The 24,468-nt window shown below is 37.5% G+C and overlaps 1 protein-coding gene across 5 annotated transcripts in view; it reads right to left on the bottom strand.

Annotated features, from left to right (window-relative positions):
* FOXJ3 (forkhead box J3) overlaps nucleotides 1-24,468 on the bottom strand; it is a 136,195-nt gene that overhangs the window by 47,140 nt on the left and 64,587 nt on the right. For all 5 annotated transcript variants that reach the window (XM_055586198.1, XM_055586197.1, XM_055586201.1 and 2 more), the window contains exon 5: nucleotides 2,481-2,564. In XM_055586198.1, coding sequence (XP_055442173.1) covers nucleotides 2,481-2,564 — 84 coding nt within the window. The remainder of the gene's footprint in view (nucleotides 1-2,480; nucleotides 2,565-24,468) is intronic.

Here is a 24,468-nt window from a genome sequence, read left to right as displayed (position 1 = left end):
CATCTTCACCATGCTAAACTTTATTAATAATTCTTTTTAGGTATTCATGTCTACTTTATGATAAATAAAGAAAACATGGTAAGATGATGAAAGAAAACAGAAAAAGGAAAATGAAAGGCATTTATTGATACATATTCAAGGATTAAGAAAAAAGTAATACCACAATGGACAAAAGAGAACAGAGGTTTATTCAAGTAAATGGAAGGAACAGGAAGACAGTCCAGACAATTGTGTTAAGAATACTAGGCTGGAGATAACAATCAGGCTTTACTTTTCCTTTAAGACATGAAGATACTGTTACGTGCATTTTTAAAAATTGCTTCTCTTACTTAAAAGCTCTTCTTTCTTCAAAAATTTGTGACATACATTAATATTTCACATAGAACTCTGATGTTTACACATGGACAAAGAAATAACATTTCAGAAGTTTAATAACTTTCAGGGATGTCAACATATTTACCATCTACATTTTAAAACTCAAGTTTCAACCTGTGGGTTATGTTTAGTTTTTGACAAAAAGTTCTAAATGTTTAACAATCATACTATTTGACCATCTTAGGTACTCCCTTAGATAAAACCCAGTAACTACTTTAATACAAGTATACTTAAATACAAATTGTGTCCTAATAAAAATATTACCTGCTCCCCCAAAATCCTCTAAATAAACAAGTACAGACATATCAGTTTATCAGGGCACAAAATTATGTTTTGTAAAAATATTACCTTTCAGAGTATTTGTGAGCGCTTGTACTCTGTATTAAACAACATCTGTCTCCCTGATTAGACATACTCTGCTCACAGCTGTTCTCTTTCTTTAGGCTCCTCTCCTACTGTAGCAACCAACACATAGCTCAGGCAAAAATATACTATACTAACTGAAAGGCTCTGGTACTGGATATTTTATGGCACTATATTACAAAGGCAAATTGTTGGATCTTTTAAATGCTTTAAACTTAAAAGATAAAAATATAAACAGCAGAAAATAAATATAGAAAATACATGTTCAAATACACATTCAAAAACATATACTTAGTATATAAAATGTAATTCTGTAATCAGAATACTGTATTTTTGTAGACTTCCATTATAAAACTGACAATATGGTCTTCAGAAAAAAAAAAAAAAAAAGTGCTCTTAGAAATAAAGAAGTACTGCTCTAAGAATTATGAAACAAGGTAACAGAATAAAAGCCAGGCTTCACATCCAAACAGAATGCCCAGTTGTCAACCCAACTACCAATTCAAATTTCCAAAAATATTCAAGTTCCAGGAAATTCAGAAGGAGAGAGCAAATGGTAGAGACCACAATTCTTCAGCCTCAAGATAAAATCATCCATGCTAACTAACGCTCTGGGTTAAATGATGTGGACTCTTCTCCCCTTCCTTCAAATTCTGGCAGTAGCTGCTAAACACTGTGTTCTCCACATTTTCACACAATAAAAGTCCGTATTCTCCTCTAACTAAAAATAAACTTTAAAAAACAGAATATAAAATTTTTAAAAGATACCAAAAAAAAAAAAAAAAAAAGTCGCATGTTTTAAAAAACAAAAGCTTGACAGCAATAACTGAAGGTCATTCCCTCTCAAACCATTACCTACAAAGCTCATCATCTCAGCCTTAAAACTCGATTACCAGAAAACTATACCATCAATATAAAGCTTTTTAAATTCTGGTTTGTAAAAAACCAAAAAGGGTTCTGACCTGAGAGTTCACTTTTAATTTTGCAAAGCTTAGTAACTGGAGTACCTGAATTCCCTCTGCTGGCACCATAAATGTGCCTGACTAAATCCCATTGCTGCCATACCTCATGGCTCATCCAATCCCAATTTAAGCCCAGCTTGAGGTCCTTACAGATTTGTGTACAAAATAATTATTACATAGTTGGAATCAGGAAAAGACATTTTGAGGATAATCAGGAAAATTCAATATAATCAGACTGATTATCTGCAGTGAAAGCGAATGGTTTTGTTACATAAAACCAGTCCTTAATGATGCAGAGAGGGAAGAGTAGCAAATGAAGAGTGCTAATAAAGGAAGTTCTTCAGGCTGATGGAAACCTGAATCTTCAGGAAGGAATGAAGAACATTAGAAATGTTTTGAAATATTTTTATGATAGAATGATGGAAAAATAATTAAAATCTGTAAGTCACTCAAAAAAAAAAAAAAAAAAAAAGAAGAGCCCTGGATTTATTTAACCTTCAGTTAGATAACTGTGCCCTAATTACAAAACAAATAAACAAACAAAAACCCTCTTACCTAATTGCTAAACTGCCCACCTCACTCAAGAGCTGTCAGGATCAAATAAGTCTCAAAGTGTTTTGAAAAAACAGAAAATGTCACCCAAGTAAAATATTACCTTAATTACAGTTATACTTACTGTAATATTGGAAATTACAGCATTATACAAAAATGAATTTTTAAGATCTATATTTCCAAAATAATAACCCCATCATACTAAACTAGTGATAAAGAGCTTTTTACCCGTTCTACAGATCGTGCTCTCTTCTTTGGCCGAGTAGGCAGCGCATCTTCCTTCGGATTGGTGTCTATTGCCCAATAGGATCCCTAAAGGTAAAGAAACAAATATTAACAGTATATTACAGCAATTCTGTAACATTAAAAATGGACTTTCACAATCCTGTGCTTCAAAAGAAAACATTCTGCAGATACAACAATGGGAGAGTAGAGTGAGAGGAAACACTAATTTTCAACTGGGAAAAGTAAACATTTACATAAGAAAAGAAGTCCATTTATAACTAATTATTAAAGATTAAAAAAATCACAATCTGAAGAAGCCAAGTCCAAGAAATATGTCACAGCCAAATAAAAACAGGAAAATGACCATCCAAAGACATTTAAAATGTACATATACTAAATCTTATTTGAACATATATGATCATTACAACAGCACATGACATTCAAGGGAAAGAGAATGTTTCTTTTAATTTTTTCCCTTAATTTTACTTTTTAATTTGCTATTTTATGGTCTTTTCCTTCCCAGCTTCCTTGCTTTTCCCTGCAGTAATAACTTGCAATGCCTACACAATTTTTTAAAATATTTATTTATTTATTTGGCTGCATCAGTATCTTTTCATTGCAGTGCACAAGCTCCACCGCAGCACAAGGGCTCTCTAGTTGTGGTGCACAGGCTTAGCTGCCCCATGGCATGTGCGATCTTAGCTCCTGGCAAGGGATCCAACCTACGTCCCATGCACTGGAAGGAGGATTCTCAACCACTGGACCACCAGTGAAGTTGCCAGAATCTGATGTGTAGTTTCTGCAACGTGGGACCTCACGAAAACTAAACAAGTACGTGAAACATTTTATAAAACAACTTTCTTGATCACATTTTATACAGTAAGTGTACCCTGGGAAGCAATGGTCTATAGATATATCTTTTATTGTTCATTCTAATTTTAACCATTCATTCTCTCTTACTTTTTGATACAAGTTCTCAGACCACTCTTTAAAAAATACATGTTGATGACCTACTGTATTCCAGGCCCTCAAATTGTGACCTCCTCGAGAAGTATCTTGAAAAGCAAATATTATATAGTTTCCACATATACGAATGAGGAGATCCAAGCTCAAAAAAATAAAAGCCTGTTCAACCAAGAATTTGAGAGCCAGGACCAGAATCAAGTTTAATCTTGGCCTCTATTATTTAATTAGTCTTCCCAGGTTGCTTTTCCAGGCAATGTTTGACAATGACAATGCAATAACAACGTTCCAATCCCGAAGAAAGGCAACGCCAAAGAATGCTCAAACTACCCCACAACTGCACTCATCTCACATGCTAGTAAAGTAATGCTCAAAATTCTCCAAGCCAGGCTTCAGCAATACGTGAACCGTGAACTTTCTGATGTTCAAGCTCATTTTAGAAAAGGCAGAGGAACCAGAGATCACATTGCCAACATCTGCTGGATCATCGAAAAAGGAAGAGTTCCAGGAAAACATCTATTTCTGCTTTATTGACTATGCCAAAGCCTTTGACTGCGTGGATCACAATGAACTGTGGAAAATTCTTCAAGAAATGGGAATACCAGACCACCTGACCTGCCTCTTGAGAAACCTGTATGCAGGTCAGGAAGCAACAGTTAGAACTGGACATGGAACAACAGACTGGTTCCAAATAGGAAAAGGAGTATGTCAAGGCTGTATATTGTCACCCTGCTTATTTAACTTATATGCAGAGTACATCATGAGAAATGCTGGGCTGGAAGAAGCATAAGCTGGAATCAAGATTGCCGGGAGAAATATCAATAACTTCAGATATGCAGATGACACCACCCTTATGGCAGAAAGTGAAGAAGAACTAAAGAGCCTCTTGATGAAAGTGAAAGTGGAGAGTGAAAAAGTTGGCTTAAAGCTCAACATTCAGAAAACTAAGATCATAGCATCCGGTCCCATCACTTCATGGCAAATAGATGGGTAAACAGTGGAAACAGTGGCTGACTATTTTTCTGGGCTCCAAAATCACTGCAGATGGTGATTACAGCCATGAAATGAAAAGATGCTTGCTTACTCCTTGGAAGGAAAGTTATGACCAACCTAGACAGAATATTAAAAAGCAGAGACATTACTTTGCCAACAAAAGTCCATCTAGTCAAGGCTATGGTTTTTCCAGTGGTCATGTATGGATGTGAGAGTTGGACTGTGAAGAAAGCTGAGTGCTGAAGAATTGATGCTTTTGAACTGTGGTGTTGGAGAAGACTCTTGAGAGTCCCTTGGACTGCAAGGAGATCCAACCAGTCCATCCTAAAGGAGATCGATCAGTCCTGGGTGTTCATTGGAAGGATTGATGTTGAAGCTGAAACTCCAATACGTTGGCCACCTGATGCGAAGAGCTGACTCATTTAAAAAGACCCTGATGCTGGCAAAGATTGAGGGTGGGAGGAGAAGGGTACGAAAGAGGATGAGATGGTTGGATGGCATCACCAACTCAATGGACATAGGTTTGGGTGGACTCCAGGATTTGGTGATGGACAGGGAGGCCCAGCGTGTTGCGGTTCATGGGGTTGCAAAGAGTCAGATACTGAGCCACTAAACTGAAACTGGAATTTGACAATGAGGGGAAGTGCAGCTTTCATCTATCAATTGTGGTGCCCCGCATGAATTATCTGCATATACCTCCTTAAATACACCATGTTCATTCATGCATCTGTGCCTGTCCTACATGCTGATCTCCTTGCCTATAACAGCTACCTTACCACTGACAAACTCATATTCCACCTCCAAATGTTAGCTTGGATGTTATCTAAAGGAATCCTTCTCTGATCCTTTTACAATACTCAAGAATTCATCTCTCTCTCTACAAGATCTCTCTATACTATTTATGGGGCTTCCCAAGTGGCACCAGTAGTAAAGAACTACCTACCAATGCAGGAGACATAAGAGACTCAGGTTCGATCCCTGGGTTGGGAAGATCCCCTGGAGGAGGGCATGACAACCCACTCCAGTATTGCTGCCTGAAGAATCCCATGGACAGAGGAGCTTGGCAGGCTACAGTTCCTAGGGTCACAGAGTCATATACCACTGAAGTGACTTAGAGCACACACACACATGAACATACAGCACACCCTTTTTAGGCTACAAATTCCTTAAAGCATAGAAACTCATTTCTATATCAACAGTGCCAGGTACCACTTCAGACACAGAGTAAGTACTCAATATACATGTGTTAGAATGAGGGTAGAGGGAAGATAATGCACAAATCGTGCCAAGTACGGGGTATAACATCAGGCTTCCCCAGGTCCTAATCTAGGCAGTGTATCTCACTTCACACACAGCCATACTGGGGCATTCTTCCACTTTATCTTTGCTAAGTGGTCACTGCATTTCAGCTAATAAGCCTACCAGACCTGACGTAAACTTGGCAAGAACCATGTAAAATGTAAATGCTACAGAAATTAAGCACTAACAATTGAAACAACAATTTCATAACTATGGTTCAGGCTAGCAGGTCTCAAAATAAGCAAAGCAAGAAAAAGTTCTACACCCAGCTGTTACTAAAGTTGAAAGTGAAGCAGGAAGAAAAATACTAAAATTCAATGGACAACAGTTTAAATCACTGTTCATGGAAATGATGAATTTCAGTCTTTAGTTTGTTTTGCATGAGTGTGTATATTTGTATTAATCTGAGAAACCACTTACTGTCCAAACATTACAGTGATTTGTTATTAAACATTTTAATAAAACTACAAAAACAAATATGTACCTGTCCTTCCACACAAAATATGACTGGCTGTAATTTATCACAAACAGATCAACAAAAGAGAAAACAACTGTTCATAAGCCTAACCCTACCCACTATGTATTTATTAGGTTGGTGCGAACGTAATGGTGGTTTTGCACTGATAAACTTGGCCATTTGATATTGGAATACATTCTTAAACGTGGTTGTGTTATACATCATTTTAATGTGCATTTTTCTATTTTTTTAACCAATGATTTATTACTTGCTGTTTATTTTATTTATTTTAGACTACAGAAATGATGCTAGACAAAAAGCAAATTCAAGTGATTTTATTCAAGTTCAAAATGGGTCATAAAGCAGCAGAGACAACTCGCAACATCAACGATGCAATCAGCCCAGGAATTGCTAACATATACTGCAGTGGTGGTTCAAGAAGCCTTGCAAAGGAGACAAGAGCCTTGAGATGAGGAGCACAGTGGCTGGCCATTGGAGTTGACAACGACCAACTGCAAGCCTAGACAGCATATTAAAAAGCAGAGACATTACTTTGCTAACAAAGGCTGTCTAGTTAAGGCTATGGATTTTCCAGTAGTCATGTATGGATGTGAGTAGATTTTCCAGTAGTCATATATCGATGTGAGAGCTGGACTATAAAGAAAGCTGAGCACCAAAGAATTGATGCTTTTGAACTGTGGTGTTGGAGAAGACTCTTGAGAGTCCCTTGGACTCCAAGGAGATCTAACCAGTCCATCCTAAAGCAGATCAGTCCTGGGTGTTCATTGGAGGGACTGATGTTGAAGCTGAAACTCCAATACTTTGGTCACCTAATGCGAAGAGCTGACTCATCTGAAAAGCCCTGATGCTGGGAAAGATTGAGGGCAGGAGAAGGGGACGACAGAGCATGAGATGGTTGGATGGCATCAGCGACTCAATGGACATGGGTTTGGGTGGACTCCAGGAGTTGGTGATGGACAGGGAGGTCTGGCGTGCTGCGGTTCATGGGGTTGCAAAGAGTTGGACACGACTGAGCAACTGAACTGAACTGCAAGCTATCATCGAAGCTGATCCTCTTACAACTACTCAATGTTGACCATTCTACATTTGAAGCAAATTGGTAAGGTGAAAAGGTTCAGTAAGTGGGTGTCTATGAGCTGACTGCAGATGAAAAAAAACAGTTTTGAAGTGTCATCTTTTCTTATTCTACACAACAACAACGAACCACTTCTCAACTGGATTGTGACATGCAACAAAAAGCGGATTTTATCTGACAACCAGCGATGACCAACCCAAGAAGCAGCTCCAAAGCACTTCCCAAAGCCACACTTGTACCAAAAAACGTCATGGTTGCTGTTTGGTGGTCTGCTGCCTGTCTGACCACTACAGCTTTCTGAATCTTGGCAAAACCATTACATGTGAGAAGCATGCCCAGCAAACTGATGAGATGCACCAGAAACCGCAACACCTGCAGCCAGCACTGGTCAACAGAATGGGCCCAATTCTTCTCCATGATATTGCCCCAAAGCATGCTGCACAACCAATGCTTCAAAAGTTGAACTGGGCTGTGAAGTTTTGTTTTGCTTCCTCTACCATATTCACCCGACCTCTTGCCAACTGACTACCACTTCAAGCACCTCAACAACTTTTTGTAGGGAAAACATTTTCACAACTAGAAGGAAGCAGAAAATGCTTTCCAAGAATTCCATCGAATTCCGAAACATGGATTTTTACACTATAGGAATAAACAAACTTATTTCTCATTGGCAAAATGTACTGATTATAATGGTTCCTATTTTGACTAAAAAAGATGTTTGAGCCCAGTTATAATGATTTAAAAAATCATGGTCTGAAACTTCAATTACTTTTTCAAAACTTAAGACAAAACCCTGAATGCCCATATATCCAGAAAAACAGTCTGAAAAGATACATGCAACCCAAATTTCATAGGAGCACTATTCACAATAGCCAAGACAGGAAAACAACCTAATGCCCACTGACAGATGAATGGATAAAGAGGATGTGGTGTATATGTACAATAGAGTATTACTCAGTCACACAAAAAAAGAATGAAATAATGTCATTTGCAGCTACACAGATGGACCTAGAGATTATCATTCTAAATGAAGTCAGAAAGAGAAAAACAGTGTATGATATCAATTATATATGTGGAATCTAAAATGACACAAATGAACTTATGTACAAAACAGAGACAGACTCACTGACACAGAGAACAGATTCGTGGTTGCCTAAGGGGCGAGGGGGAAAGGAAGAAGTAGACTGGGGATTTGGGACTAGCAGATGCAAGCTATGACATATAGAGAATGGGGGCTTCCCAGGTGGGTTAGCGATAAAGAACAGCCAGCCAATGCAGGAGACGTAAGAGACATGGATTTAAACCCTGGGTCAGGAAGATCTCCTAGAGGAGGGCTTGGCAATCCACTCCAGTAATCTAGCCTGGAGAATCCCACAGACAGAGGAGCCTGGTGGGCTACAGTCCATGGGGTCGCAAACAGTGGAACACGACTGTAGCAACTTTGCACATACAGAGAATGGGTAAACAACAAGCTCTTAGCGGATAACACAGGGAACCATATTCAGTATTCTGTAATAAACCATAATGAAAAAGTTTATGCATAACTGAATCACTTTACTGTGCACCAGCAACTAACACAACCTACAATCTTATAAATCACTCATGCTTAATAAAACCGAAACAAACAAACAAAAAATCCTGAATGCTCACATGCAAAAACAACTGAAATGATTCACAAAAGAAGCTGCAAATCTTCTACCTAGTGGCTCTTGCTAACCTATTATCTGAGTTTCATCTATGAAATCACCAGTTTGAATTAAAGGACTGAAAACTCCCCTTTGCAAATCAAAACTGCAAGACACCATCTGACACACATTAGGATATTGATCATCAAAAAACAATACAATGTGTTGGTGGTGATGGGGAGAAACTGGAACCTTTGTGCACAGCTAGTGGAAATGTAAAGTGGTACACCTACTGTGGAAAATGGTATGGTAACTGCTCAAAAAATTAAACAAAATTACCATATGATCAATCAATTTCACTTCAAGGTTCTATATATATCCAAAAGAATCAAAAGCAGGGACTTGAACAGATATCTGTACCATCATGTTCATAGCAAGCTATTCCCAATAGTTAAAATGTGAAAGCAACACAAGTGTCGATGGATAAACGTAAATAAGGTATATACATACAAAGGAACATTATTCACTCTTTAATAAATTCTGACATATGCATGTTATAAGTAAACCTTGAAGACATGCTAAGTGAAATAAATCAGTCAAAAATAGGAAAATACTGTGTGACTCTACAAACATGAGGTACCTAGAGAAGTCCATATCACAGAAACAGAAATTACTGGTGGTTGCCAGGAGTAGGGGAAGGGAAGATATGGAACTACGTTTAACGTGTACAGAGATCAGTTTGGGAAGATGATTAACTTCTGGAGATGGATGATGGTGATGGCTGTACAACAATATTAGTGGACTTAATGCCACTGAATTATACACTTAAAAAATAACTACAGTGGTAACCTTTGTTATATATTTTACTCTACACACACAAAAATCCCTTTCAGCTACCTTTAAAAAGCAACTACCTTTTTTCTTCCTTATTAAACAATATTTCTCACAAAAAATAAACTGCTTAAATATTGCCAATCAACACACATTCCATCAAATTTCTTCCCAGAACAGGGCCTACTCCTACAGGTTTAAGTAGAGCAAGTAAAATAAGAACTTTTAGTTTCCTGGTTTTATTTTTTATTTTTTTTTACTTTTTTTTTTTTTAATTGTATTTTATTTTTAAACTTTACATAATTGTATTAGTTTTGCCAAATATCAAAATGAATCCGCCACAGGTATACATGTGTTCCCCATCCTGAACCCTCCTCCCTCCTCCCTCCCCATTCCATCCCTCTGGGTCGTCCCAGTGCACCAGCCCCAAGCATCCAGTATCGTGCATCGAACCTGGACTGGCAACTCGTTTCATACATGATATTTTACAAGTTTCAATGCCATTCTCCCAAATCTTCCCACCCTCTCCCTCTCTCACAGAGTCCGTAAGACTGTTCTATACATCAGTGTCTCTTTTGCTGTATCGTACACAGGGTTATTGTTACCATCTTTCTAAATTCCATATATATGCGTTAGTATACTGTATTGGTGTTTTTCTTTCTGGTTGCTTCACTCTGTATAATAGGCTCCAGTTTCATCCACCTCATTAGAACTGATTCAAATGTATTCTTTTTAATGGCTGAGTAATACTCCATTGTGTATATGTACCACTGCTTTCTTATCCATTCATCTGCTGATGGACATCTAGGTTGCTTCCATGTCCTGGCTATTATAAACAGTGCTGCGATGAACACTGGAGTACACGTGTCTCTTTCCCTTCTGGTTTCCTCAGTGTGTATGCCCAGCAGTGGGATTGCTGGATCATAAGGCAGTTCTATTTCCAGTTTTTTAAGGAATCTCCACACTGTTCTCCATAGTGGCTGTACTAGTTTGCATTCCCACCAACAGTGTAAGAGGGTTCCCTTTTCTCCACACCCTCTCCAGCATTTATTACTTGTAGACTTTTGGATTGCAGCCATTCTGACTGGTGTGAAATGGTACCTCATAGTGGTTTTGATTTGCATTTCTCTGATAATGAGTGATGTTGAGCATCTTTTCATGTGTTTGTTAGCCATCTGTATGTCTTCTTTGGAGAAATGTCTATTTAGTTCTTTGGCCCATTTTTTGATTGGGTCATTTATTTTTCTGGAGTTGAGCTGTAGGAGTTGCTTGTATATTCTCGAGATTAGTTGTTGGTCAGTTGCTTCATTTGCTATTATCTTCTCCCATTCTGAAGGCTGTCTTTTCACCTTGCTAATAGTTTCCTTTGATGTGCAGAAGCTTTTAAGGTTAATTAGGTCCCATTTGTTTATTTTTGCTTTTATTTCCAATATTCTAGGAGGTGGGTCATAGAGGATCCTGCTGTGATGTATGTCAGAGAGTGTTTTGCCTATGTTCTCCTCTAGGAGTTTTATAGTTTCTGGTCTTATGTTGAGATCTTTAATCCATTTTGAGTTTATTTTTGTGTATGGTGTTAGAAAGTGTTCTAGTTTCATTCTTTTACAAGTGGTTGACCAGATTTCCCAGCACCACTTGTTAAAGAGATTGTCTTTAATCCATTGTATATTCTTGCCTCCTTTGTCAAAGATAAGGTGTCCATATGTGCGTGGATTTATCTCTGGGCTTTCTATTTTGTTCCATTGATCTATATTTCTGTCTTTGTGCCAGTACCATACTGTCTTGATAACTGTGGCTTTGTAGTAGAGCCTGAAGTCAGGTAGGTTGATTCCTCCAGTTCCATTCTTCTTTCTCAAGATCGCTTTGGCTATTCGAGGTTTTTTGTATTTCCATACAAATTGTGAAATTATTTGTTCTAGCTCTGTGAAGAATGCTGTTGGTAGCTTGATAGGGATTGCATTGAATCTATAGATTGCTTTGGGTAGTATACTCATTTTCACTATATTGATTCTTCCAATCCATGAACATGGTATATTTCTCCATCTGTTAGTGTCCTCTTTGATTTCTTTCACCAGTGTTTTATAGTTTTCTATATATAGGTCTTTAGTTTCTTTAGGTAGATATATTCCTAAGTATTTTATTCTTTCCGTTGCAATGGTGAATGGAATTGTTTCCTTAATTTCCCTTTCTGTTTTCTCATTATTTGTGTATAGGAATGCAAGGGATTTCTGTGTGTTGATTTTATATCCTGAAACTTTACTATAGTCATTGATTAGTTCTAGTAATTTTCTGGTGGAGTCTTTAGGGTTTTCTATGTAGAGGATCATGTCATCTGCAAACAGTGAGAGCTTTACTTCTTCTTTTCCAATTTGGATTCCTTTTATTTCTTTTTCTGCTCTGATTGCTGTGGCCAAAACTTCCAAAACTATGTTGAATAGTAATGGTGAAAGTGGGCACCCTTGTCTTGTTCCTGACTTTAGAGGAAATGCTTTTATTTTTTCACCATTGAGGATAATGTTTGCTGTGGGTTTCTCATATATAGCTTTTATTATGTTGAGGTATGTTCCTCCTGTTCCTGCTTTCTGGAGAGTTTTTATCATAAATGGATGTTGAATTTTGTCAAAGGCTTTCTCTGCATCTATTGAGATAATCATATGGTTTTTATTTTTCAATTTGTTAATGTGGTGTATTACATTGATTGATTTGCGGATATTGAAGAATCCTTGCATCCCTGGGATAAAGCCCACTTGGTCATGGTGTATGATCTTTTTAATGTGTTGTTGGATTCTGATTGCTAGAATTTTGTTAAGGATTTTTGCATATATGTTCATCAGTGATATTGGCCTGTAGTTTTCTTTTTTTGTGGCATCTTTGTCAGGTTTTGGTATTAGGGTGATGGTGGCCTCATAGAATGAGTTTGGAAGTTTACCATCCTCTGCAATTTTCTGGAAGAGTTTGAGCAGGATAGGTGTTAGCTCTTCTCTAAATTTTTGGTAGAATTCAGCTGTGAAACCGTCTGGACCTGGGCTTTTGTTTGCTGGAAGATTTTTGATTACAGTTTCAATTTCCGTGCTTGTGATGGGTCTGTTAAGATTTTCTATTTCTTCCTGATCGAGTTTTGGAAAGTTGTACTTTTCTAAGAATTTGTCCATTTCTTCCACGTTGTCCATTTTATTGGCATATAATTGTTGATAGTACTCTCTTATGATCCTTTGTATTTCTGTGTTGTCTGTTGTGATCTCTCCATTTTCATTTCTAATTTTATTGATTTGATTTTTCTCCCTTTGTTTCTTGATGAGTCTGGCTAATGGTTTGTCAATTTTATTTATCCTTTCAAAGAACCAGCTTTTGGTTTTGTTGATTTTTGCTATGGTCTCTTTTGTTTCTTTTGCATTTATTTCTGCTCTAAGTTTTAAGATTTCTTTCCTTCTACTAACCCTGGGGTTCTTCATTTCTTCCTTTTCTAGTTGCTTTAGGTGTAGAGTTAGGTTATTTATTTGACTTTTTTCTTGTTTCTTGAGGTGTGCCTGTATTGCTATGAACTTTCCCCTTAGGACTGCTTTTACCGTGTCCCACAGGTTTTGGGTTGTTGTGTTTTCATTTTCATTCGTTTCTATGCAAATTTTGATTTCTTTTTTGATTTCTTCTGTGATTTGTTGGTTATTCAGCGGCGTGTTGTTCAGCCTCCATATGTTGGAATTTTTAATGGTTTTTCTCTTGTAATTGAGATCTAATCTTACTGCATTGTGGTCAGAAAAGATGCTTGGAATGATTTCTATTTTTTTGAATTTACCAAGGCTAGCTTTATGGCCCAGGATGTGATCTATCCTGGAGAAGGTTCCATGTGCGCTTGAGAAAAAGGTGAAATTCATTGTTTTGGGATGAAATGTCCTATAAATATCAATTAGGTCTAACTGGTCTATTGTATCGTTTAAAGTTTGTGTTTCCTTGTTAATTTTCTGTTTAGTTGATCTATCCATAGGTGTGAGTGGGGTATTAAAGTCTCCCATTATTATTGTGTTATTGTTAATTTCTCCTTTCATACTTGTTAGCATTTGTCTTACATACTGCGGTGCTCCCGTGTTGGGTGCATATATATTTATAATTGTTATATCTTCTTCTTGGATTGATCCTTTGATCATTATGTAGCGTCCTTCTCTGTCTCTTTTCACAGCCTTTGTTTTAAAGTCTATTTTATCTGATATGAGTATTGCTACTCCTGCTTTCTTTTGGTCCCTATTTGCATGGAAAATCTTTTTCCAGCCCTTCACTTTCAGTCTGTATGTGTCCCCTGTTTTGAGGTGGGTCTCTTATAGACAACATATGTAGGGGTCTTGTTTTTGTATCCATTCAGCCAGTCTTTGTCTTTTGGTTGGGGCATTCAACCCATTTACGTTTAAGGTAATTACTGATAAGTATGATCCCGTTGCCATTTACTTTATTGTTTTGGGTTCGAATTTATACACCGTTTTTGTGTTTCCTGTCTAGAGAATATCCTTTAGTATTTGTTGGAGAGCTGGTTTGGTGGTGCAGACTTCTCTCAGCTTTTGCTTGTCTGAAAAGCTTTTGATTTCTCTTTCATACTTGAATGAGATCCTTGCTGGGTACAATAATCTGGGCTGTAGGTTATTTCCTTTCATCATTTTAACAGGGCTTCAGTGGGATGGACTGGTTTTATTTTTTAAATCAAGTTTATTGAAGTATATTTTTTTAAAAATAAAGTGCACCTATTTTAAGTATACAGTTAAAGAAGTTTTGACAAATGTATATACATGCACACAATACCAAAATCAAAATAAAGAACACTTTCATCACCCTCAAAAGCTCCTCTGTGTGGCTCAACAAGCAATCACTCTTTCTATGTTCCCACATCTCCATCCCATACAGCTACTCATCTGCTTTCTATTATAGTTTTGCATTTTCCAAAATTTCACAAGAACTCAAATTGTCACACTATTTTCTACTACTATTAGCAATATGGAAAAGAAAATGCAAAATGCATGGAAAAGAAATGCAAAAAAGCAAAATGGCTGTCTGGGGAGGCCTTACAAATAGCTGTGAAAAGAAGAGAAGCAAAAAGCAAAGGAGAAAAGGAAAGATACAAGCATCTTAATGCAGAGTTCCAAAGAATAGCCAGAAGAGATAAGAAAGACTTCCTCAGCGATCAATGCAAAGAATTAGAGGAAAACAACAGAATGGGAAAGACTAGAGATCTGTTCAAGAAAATTAGAGATACCAAGGGGACACTTCATGCAAAGATGGGCTCAATAAAGGACAGAAATGGTATGGACCTAACAGAAGCAGAAGATATTAAGAAGAGATGGCAAGAATACACAGAAGAACTATACAAAAAAGATCTTCAGGACCCAGATAATCACAATGGTGATCACTGACCTAGAGCCAGACATCCTGGAATGTGAAGTCAAGTGGGCCTTAGAAAGCATCACTATGAACAAAGCTAATGGAGGTGATGGAATTCCAGTTGAGCTATTTCAAATCCTGAAAGATGATGTTGTGAAAGTGCTGCACTCAATATGCCAGCAAATTTGGAAAACTCAGCAGTGGCCACAGGACTGGAAAAGGTCAGTTTTCATTCCAATCCCAAAGAAAGGCAATGCCAAAGAATGCTCAAACTACCGCACAATTACACTCATCTTACACACTAGTAAAGTAATGCTCAAAATTCTCCAAGCCAGGCTTCAGCAATATATGAACTGTGAACTTCCTGATGTTCAAGCTGGTTTTAGAAAAGGCAGAGGAACCAGAGATCAAATTGCCAACATCCGCTGGATCATGGAGAAAGCAAGAGAGTTCCAGAAAAACATCTATTTCTGCTTCATTGACTATGCCAAAGCCTTTGACTGTGTGGATCACAATAAACTGTGGAAAATTCTTCAAGAAATGGGAATACCAGACCACCTGATCTGCCTCTTGAGAAATCTGTATGCAGGTCAGGAAGCAACAGTTAGAACTGGACATGGAACAACAGACTGGTTCCAAATAGGAAAAGGAGTACATCAAGGCTGTATACTGTCACCCTGCTTATTTAACTTCTATGCAGAGTACATCATGAGAAACGCTGGACTGGAAGAAGCACAAGCTGGAATCAAGATTGCTGGGAGAAATATCAATAACCTCAGATATGCAGATGACACCACCCTTATGGCAGAAAGTGAAGAGGAACTAATAAAAAGCCTCTTGATGAAAGTGAAAGTGGAGAGTGAAAAAGTTGGCTTAAAGCTCAACATTCAGAAAACGAAGATCATGGCATCCGGTCCCATCACTTCATGGGAAATAGATGGGGAAACAGTGGAAACAGTGTCAGACTTTATTTTTCTGGGCTCCAAAATCACTACAGATGGTGACTGCAGCCATGAAATTAAAAGACGCTTACTCCTTGGAAGCAAAGTTATGACCAACCTAGATAGCATATTCAAAAGCAGAGACATTACTTTGCCAACAAAGGTTCGTCTAGTCAAGGCTATGGTTTTTCCAGTGGTCTTGTATGGATGTGCGAGTTGGACTGTGAAGAAGGCTGAGCGCCGAAGAATTGATGCTTTTGAAGTGTGGTGTTGGAGAAGACTCTTGAGAGTCCCTTGGACTGCAAGGAGATCCAACCAGTCCATTCTGAAGGAGATCAGCCCTGGGATTTCTTTGGAAGGAATGATGCTAAAGCTGAAACTCCAGTACTCTGGCCACCTGATGCGAAGAGTTGACTCATTGGAAAAGACTCTGATGCTGGGAAGGATTGGGGGCAGGAGGAGAAGCGGACGACAGAGGATGAGATGGCTGGATGGCATCACTGACTCGGACGTGAGTCTGAGTGAACTCTGGGAGTTGGTGGTGGACAGGGAGGCCTGGCGTGCTGTGATTCATGGAGACGCAAAGAGTCGGACACGAATGAGCGACTGAACTGACTGAACTGATTAGCAATATATGAGTTGAACTGCTCCATGTCTTCGACAACACTTGGTATTTAAGTCTTACCAATTACAACCATCTAGGGGTCACACAGAGTCAGACACGACTGAAGCGACTTAGCAGCAGCAGGGGATGTGCAGTTGTACCTTAGTGATTTTTATGTGCATTTCCATCATGAATAATGTTGACAGGCATCTCTGCATGTGCTTACTGGCATCGAGGGATCATCCTTTGCAAAGCAGTCATTCATAAATTTGACCATATGGTTTATTTAGGTTATATAAGACTTTTGATTATTTTTAAGAATTTTTTATACTTTTTAAATAACAAGTCTTTTGTCTGAGGTAGATATACAGTTAACTTTCTGTGTAAGTGTGAGGTTAAGGATCAATATAAATTTTTCTTCCACCAAGACATAAACAGTTCTTGAAAAAGACTATGTCCTTTCCCCAGTGAATTACACTGGCATCTCTACCAAAATCAACTGGATATATATGTAAGTCTACCTCTGAACTCTATTCTGTTCCACAGATCTACACATCTACCCCTGTGCTAATACCATTTTGTCTTGATTACTATAGCTATATAGAAAGTCTTGAAATCAAGCACTGTAGTCCTACAATCTTTTTCCCCCCCCAAAAAAATTGTTTTGCCAATTCTAGGTCCTTTGTATTTCCATACGACTAAGAGAATCAGTCTGTCAATTTCTAAAAAAGCAGCCTGCTAGGATTTTTATTGGGATTGCATTAACTCTATAAACCAATTTGGGGAAGACGGACATCTACGAGTCCTCTATTCCACAAACATGCTATATCTTTCCATTTACTTTGGTCTTGCTTTATTTCTCTCGGCAGTGTTTTACAATTTTCAATAAATAGGCTGCATATATTTTGTTCAAATGTATCCCTAAAGTATTTCACTATTTTGGATGCTATTGTAAATGGAACTGCTTTTCTTTTAAACTTCATTTTCCAACCATTAATTGATAGCATTAAAAAATTAAAACTAAAAAAAACTGTACTGACTTGTATCTCATGATTTGCGAAACTCACTTATTAGTTCTACCAGCTATTCCATAGACTCTTTAGGATTTTCTACATATGCGATAAAGTCACTTGCAAACGTAAGAAATATTCTTTTTCAACCTGGATGTCGTTTTTTTCTTTGCCTTACTCCATTGGCTTGAACTTTTAACAGAACAATGGTAACAGTGAATATAAGCATTTTTGTTTATTTCTCAATCTCAGAGCAAAAGCATTCAGTGTCTCACTATGAAATATGATATAAAATGTAGGTTTTTTATAGATGTCTTTAAATAAAGGAAATTCCTTTATATACCTAGCTTGCTGAATAAGTATCAAATTTTGTAAAAATTTTCTACACTTGAGATATGATTTTTTTCAGTTTTCTTCTACTCACACGGTGAGTTAAATCAATTGGTTTTTTAATTTCAACCTGCAATGCATTCTTGGGACAAATCCTTCCTGCTCATGATCTATTTTCCCTTTTATATATCAATGAATTTAATTTGCTAATATTGTGTTAAAGATTACTGGGTCTAAGCTCACAAAGATACTGGTCTATAGATCTGTTACTTCTTTGCCATCATGGTGATGCTGACGAAATGAACTGTTTCTTCATTCATGTTTTTTCTGGTAAGAATTTGTGTAAGACTGGCATTGTTGCTTCTTGTTTCATTGCTTTTTGTTTATTTTCTATTTTATTTATTTACCTTTATTATTTCCTTCCTTCTACTTACTTTGGATTCAACTTGTTCTTATTTGTTAACTTCTTAAGAAATATGCTTAAAGTAATGGATTTTGGACCCTTCTGATTTTTCAAATAAAAGTATTTAAATTTTTGTTATTTTCTGCTCTCATCATTCAGTTCAAATATTTTCTAATATTCTTATGATTTCTTTGACCCAGAGATATGTTAGAACTACATTAATTTCTAAATGTTTGGAATTTCCTAAGTATCTTTTTGTTTTTTCTTCCTAATCTAATTCCTCTAGTCAAAAAATACACATCTCAAAGATTTCATCGTTTAGAAGGGATTAATGTCAATTTAACAGTTCACACAACATCGCTAATCATCAGGGAAATGCTGATGGGATACCACCTCATACCCAGAATGGCTATCATCAGAAAGACCACAGATAACAAATGTTGAAAGAATGTGAAAAAAAAAAAGAGGACTGCTGTACACTGCTGGTGGGACTGTAAATTGGTGGAGTCACTGTGGAAAACAGTATGGAGGATCCCCCCAAAAAAACTAAAAATAGAACTACCATGTAATCCAGCAATTCCATTCCTGGGTATATGTGTAAAATAAATAAGCTACAAGGATATATTGTACAGCACAGGGAATATAGTCAATATTTTATAATAACTATAAATATGACCTTAAAAATTGTGAATCACTATTATTTATGTGATACACTTGAAACTTATATAATACACTACCTCAACTACACCATAATTAAAAATTTGTGGATTTGTTGATTTCTTTTTAGTTCTGATAATTTTTGTTTGATTTCTTGAAGCTCTATTTTTGGCTACATACATTTATAATTCTCAGATGTTCCTGATCAATTGATCTTTTCTTCTGGTGTATCCAATATTTTGTTAAAGCCATTCAGTAAATTACTCATTTAGTTATTGTATTTTCAACTCGACAATTTTTCTTTGGTTCTTTTTCTAGTTTCCATCTCTATTCAAATTCCCTCTCTCTTCATTAATTAATTATTAGAGTATGTTTTATTTTAATTCTTTCAATATATTTATAATGGCTGTTTTGAAATCTGTATCTGCTAAATCCACATTTGTTTCACCTGATTCAGGAGCTGAGGCAACTTCAACTCTTATCAAAGTCACACTGACATCAGTCTCTTTCACTTCCTTCACTGACTGCTAGGCAAGCTCCCTATAAAATTTTTCCTAAGTAATACACCATATTCAATTCCAACAAAAGTACTATAAGCATACCTCAGCGATATTGCAGGTTCAGTTGCAGACCACTGCAATTTAAAACAAATATCACAATAAAGCAAATCATGAATTTTTTAGTTTCACAGTACATATAAAAGTTATGTTTACACTATACTGTAGTCTATTAAGTGTGCAACAGCATTATGTCTAAAAAAAAACAATGTACAACCTTAACTTAAAAATATTTTACTGCTAAAAAATACTAACCATCAATACTGAGCCATCAGGTAGTCATAATCTTTTTGCTGGCAGAAGGAGGGTCTTGCCTCTATGCTGATGGCTGCTGACTATTCAACATAGTAGGTGCTAAAAGTTGAGGCAGCTGTGTGGCAATAAGACAACCATGAAGTCTGCCACATCAACTGACTCTTCCTTTCATGAACTATTTCTCTGTAGCATGTAATGCTATTTGATAGGATTTTACCTACAGAATCTCTTTTAAAAATAGAATCAATCTTCTCAAATCCTGTTGCTGCTTTCTCTACCAAGTTTATGTAATATGCTAAATTCCTCTGCTGTTGTTTCAACCATCTTCACCTTCACCAGGAGTAGATTCCATCTCAAGGAGCCATTTTCTTTGCTCATCCCTAAGGACCAATTCCTCAACATTAAAGTTTTGTCAAAAGTTTGCAGTAGTTCAGGCTCCACTTCTGATTCTAGTTTTCTATTTCCACTTCACATCTGCAGTTACTTCTCCACTGAAGTCTAGAACCCCTCCCAGCCATCCATGACGGTTGGAATTAACCTCTTTCAAAATTCTGTTAATGTTGATATTTTGACCTCTTCCAATGTATTTGTGAGTGTTTCTAACACCATACAGAATGCTGGATTCTTTCCAGAGCACTTTCAATTTCCTTTGCCCAGATCCATCAGAGGAATCACTATGGCAGCTAGATCCTTACGAAACACACTTCTTTCTCAACAGTGGGTTTAACATACTGAGTAAATCATGTTGTCAGACGTATTGTGGGGGTCAAAATGATAAATGAGCACTGGCTTCAACTTAAAGTCACCAGCTACATTAGCCCCTAACAAGAGAGTCAGTCTGTCCTTTGAAGCTTTGCAGCCAGGCACTGACTTCTCCTCTTTAGCTACAGAAGTCCTACATGGCATCATCTTCCAGTAGAAGGCTGTTGTGTCAACACTGAAAATCTGTTGTTTAGTGTTGCCATCACAAAGAATTATCTCAGCTAGACTGTCTGGATAACTTGCTGCAGCTTCTACATCAGCATTTGCTGCTTCACCTTGCACTCTCATGTTATGGAGACAGCTTCATTCCTTAAACCTCATGAACCAATCTCTGCTAGCTTCAGACTTTTCTTCTGCAGTCTCCTTATAGCTCTCAGCCTTCATACACTTGAAGAGAGTTAGGGCCTTGCTCTGGATTAGGCTTTAGCTTAGGGGAATGTTGTAGCTAATTTGATCTTATATCCATACACTAAAACTTTTTTCATATCAATATTAACACTATTTTTGCTTTCTTATCATTTATTTGTGTGTTCAGTGGAGGAGGACTTTAATTTCCTTCAGGAACCTTTCCTTTGCACTCACAACTTGGTTAAATGTTTGGCAAAGAGCTTTCAGTCTATTTCAGCTTTTGACATGCCTTTTCACTAAGCTTAATCATTTTTCTTTCAATGTGAAACTTTTTAAAAATTTTATTTATTTTTGGGCTGTGCTGGCTCAGGATTTTCTCTAGCTGCAGCAAGTGGGGGCTACTCTCTAGTTGCTGTACATGGGCTTCTCACTGCAGTGGCTTCTCTTGTAGCTGAGCACAGGCTCTAGGATGCACAGGCTTCAGTGCTTGTAGCACGAGGGCTCAGTAGCTGCAGTTCCCAGGCTCCAGAGCACAGGCTCAAGAGTTGTGGTAAAAAGGTCTTAGCTGCTCCGTGGCATGTGGGATCTTCCTGGACCAGGGACTGAACCCATGTCTCCTGCACTGGCAGGAGGATTCTTTATCACTGAGCCACCAGGGAAGCCTTAAGCTTAATCACTTTTAGTTTTTGATTTAAAGTGACAGACATGCAACTCTTCCTTTCACTTGAACACCTGGGAGCCACTGCAGAGTTATCAGTTGGCCGAATTTCAATATTGGTGTCTCAGGGAATAGGGGTGCTCAAGGAGAAGAAGAGAAATGAAAACTGGAGGGAAGTCCAGTAAGTTTAACAGAATACAAACAACATTTATCAATTAAGTTTGTGGTCTTATGTAAATGTGGTTCCTAGTACCCCAAAACAATCACAATAGTAACATCAAAGATCACCAATCACAAATCACCATCACAAATAAAGTAATAAAAATAAGTTTGAAATACTGCAACAATTACCCAAATGTGACAGAGAGACATGAAGTGAGCATATGCTGTTGGGAAAATGGTGCCAAATAAACCTGCTTGATACAGGGTTGACACAAATGTCAATTTCTTTAAAATGCAATATCTGTAAAGCACAATAAAATGAGGTATATTTATACAAAATTTAGAAGGTCATGTGAGAGAAATATCAATACCCTCAGATATGCAGATGACACCACTCTTATGGCACAAAGTGAAGAAGAACTAAAGAGCCTCTTGACAAAAGTGAAAGAGGAGAGTGAAAAAGTTGGCTTAAAGCTCAACATTTAGAAAACTAAGATCATAGCATCTGGTCCCATCACTTCATGGCAAATAGATGGGGAAACAGTGGCAGACATTTTGGAGGCGGGGGCCTCCAGAATCACTGCAGATCGTGACTGCAGCCATGAAATAAAAAGACGCTTACTCCTTGGAAGAAATGTTATGACCAACCTAGAAAGCATATTAAAAAGTCAAGACATTACTTTGCCAACAAATGTCCGTCTAGTGAACACTATGGTTTTTCCAGTAGTCATGTATGGATATGAGAGTTAGACTATAAAGAAAGCTGAGCGCTGAAGAATTGATGCTTTTAAACTGTGGTGCTGGAGAAGACTCTTAGGAGTCCCCTGAACTGCAAGGAGATTCAACCAGTCCTTCCTAAAGGAAATCAGTCCTGAATATTTATTGGAAGGACTGATGCTAAAGCTAATACTCCAATATTTTGGCCACCTGATGTGAAGAGCTGACTCATTTGCAAAGACCCTGATGCTGGGAAAAACTGAAGGCAGGAGGAGAAGGGGACGACAGAGAATGAGATGGTTGGATGGCATCACTGACTCAATGGACATGAGTTTGAGTAAACTCCGGGAGCTGGTGATGGGCAAGGAAGCCTGGGGTGCTGCAGTCCATGGGGTCGCAAAGAGTCGAACACGACTGAGCAACTGAACTGAACTGAGTGACTCACATATAATAACTATTACATATACGTTACTAGTTCAGGTTAAATCCAACACTGTCTTGTGTCTTAGATTTATAAAGTTAACTACTGTTCTAAGTCTAAAAGAAAACTTCACATTCAAATGAACTTATGACTGGCAATAACCCAGATGTTCTTCAAATGGTGATTGAATTGTGGCAAATCCGTAAGACTGGCTATATGAAACAAAATGGAACTGCTGATACTCCAAACAACAAAGATCAATCTCGAATGCATTATGCTAAGTGAAAGAAGCTAGACTCAAAAGGCCTCCTACTGAATGAGTCCCACTTATTTGAATTTCTGGAAAAAAACAAAATTATAAGAACAGAAAATAGATCAGTGGTTGGTTGCCAGGGCTGGGGGTGGGGGACAAGGCAGTGCTGACTACCAAGGGGCAATTAAAAATTTAATCTGAGGGCAAAAAATTATTTTTTAAAAAAGTAGCTATGGAAAGGAGACCAACACCAACAAAATGTTATATACTGCTCCTAAGAAGAGAATAGAGAATACTGTATGTGCAAATAAAACACAGTTATTAACTAAACTGCTTTGACTAATCGTGTCTTGTCAGCGTTGTATGCCAGCACTTCTTTCTGTTTCTGCAGTGCTATCTCTCTGAATCAGACCCTCACCTCCTATCTATCCCAATCTTTCAAACCCTCTCTAAATGCCCCTCTCAACGCTTACTCTGGGCTTTCTAACCTTGGCTTGTCTAAGGGACTGTCTCACATTCATAATCCACTCTTGTCTTAACATGCACCCTTGGTACCAACGCATTTTCTTCATTCCTGACTTCATGTTAGTACTTACATTAGCTCCCTTAATTCCTCATTCTATCTCACCTGTCTTCTGATGGGTCCCTCAGCTAAACCTGATCAAGTCCTCTTCTCAGTCTTCAACTGGTGTTCTTACCTATCATGAGTTAAAGCTACTACGAAAGTTGCTAATTTCTTCTCTCCTTGAGGTGCTTTAAAAGTGGCAAACTCTAAAGCCTCCCTTGGGAGCCCTGGGTTTTTTTTCACTCCAATAAACATAACGTCCTTATTTTTGTCCAAGAAAACGTTTGCCTATCTTTAAATTCCACTTCGTGTTTGGTTTTTTGGTTTTATTCAAAGACACAGATAAGAGGTCAACTTCTTCCTCCCAAAAATCATGCATCTATTTTAAGGCTAGTATTAAAATTACACTATCTTCCTTCTTCAAGGTACATACCTATAATTCTCGCAACACTGTTTATCACTCAATGCTGTATCTTATGTTCTCTCAAACCTTTCCAGTTTTTCTACAAAGCTTTACAAATGAAATGACCCAAACAGAATTCCAGTAAATAAGAGACAATTTACAAATAAATACAATACAGTACTAACATGGACCAAAAAAAGAATACACTTTGAACAAAAGCAATCTGTCAACTATGTTATGGTCTCCTATACTATGACAGAGGATAGGAGTAGAAAATAATCACTATCTCAGAACTTTTAAAAATTAACCCTCTAGTAGTAAGT

The sequence above is a fragment of the Bubalus kerabau genome, chromosome 6 (genome assembly GCF_029407905.1).
Source record: "Bubalus kerabau isolate K-KA32 ecotype Philippines breed swamp buffalo chromosome 6, PCC_UOA_SB_1v2, whole genome shotgun sequence".
Lineage (NCBI taxonomy): Eukaryota > Metazoa > Chordata > Mammalia > Artiodactyla > Bovidae > Bubalus > Bubalus kerabau.
Note: the sequence above shows the minus strand (reverse complement) of the source record. Positions and strands in the feature narration are given on the sequence as shown.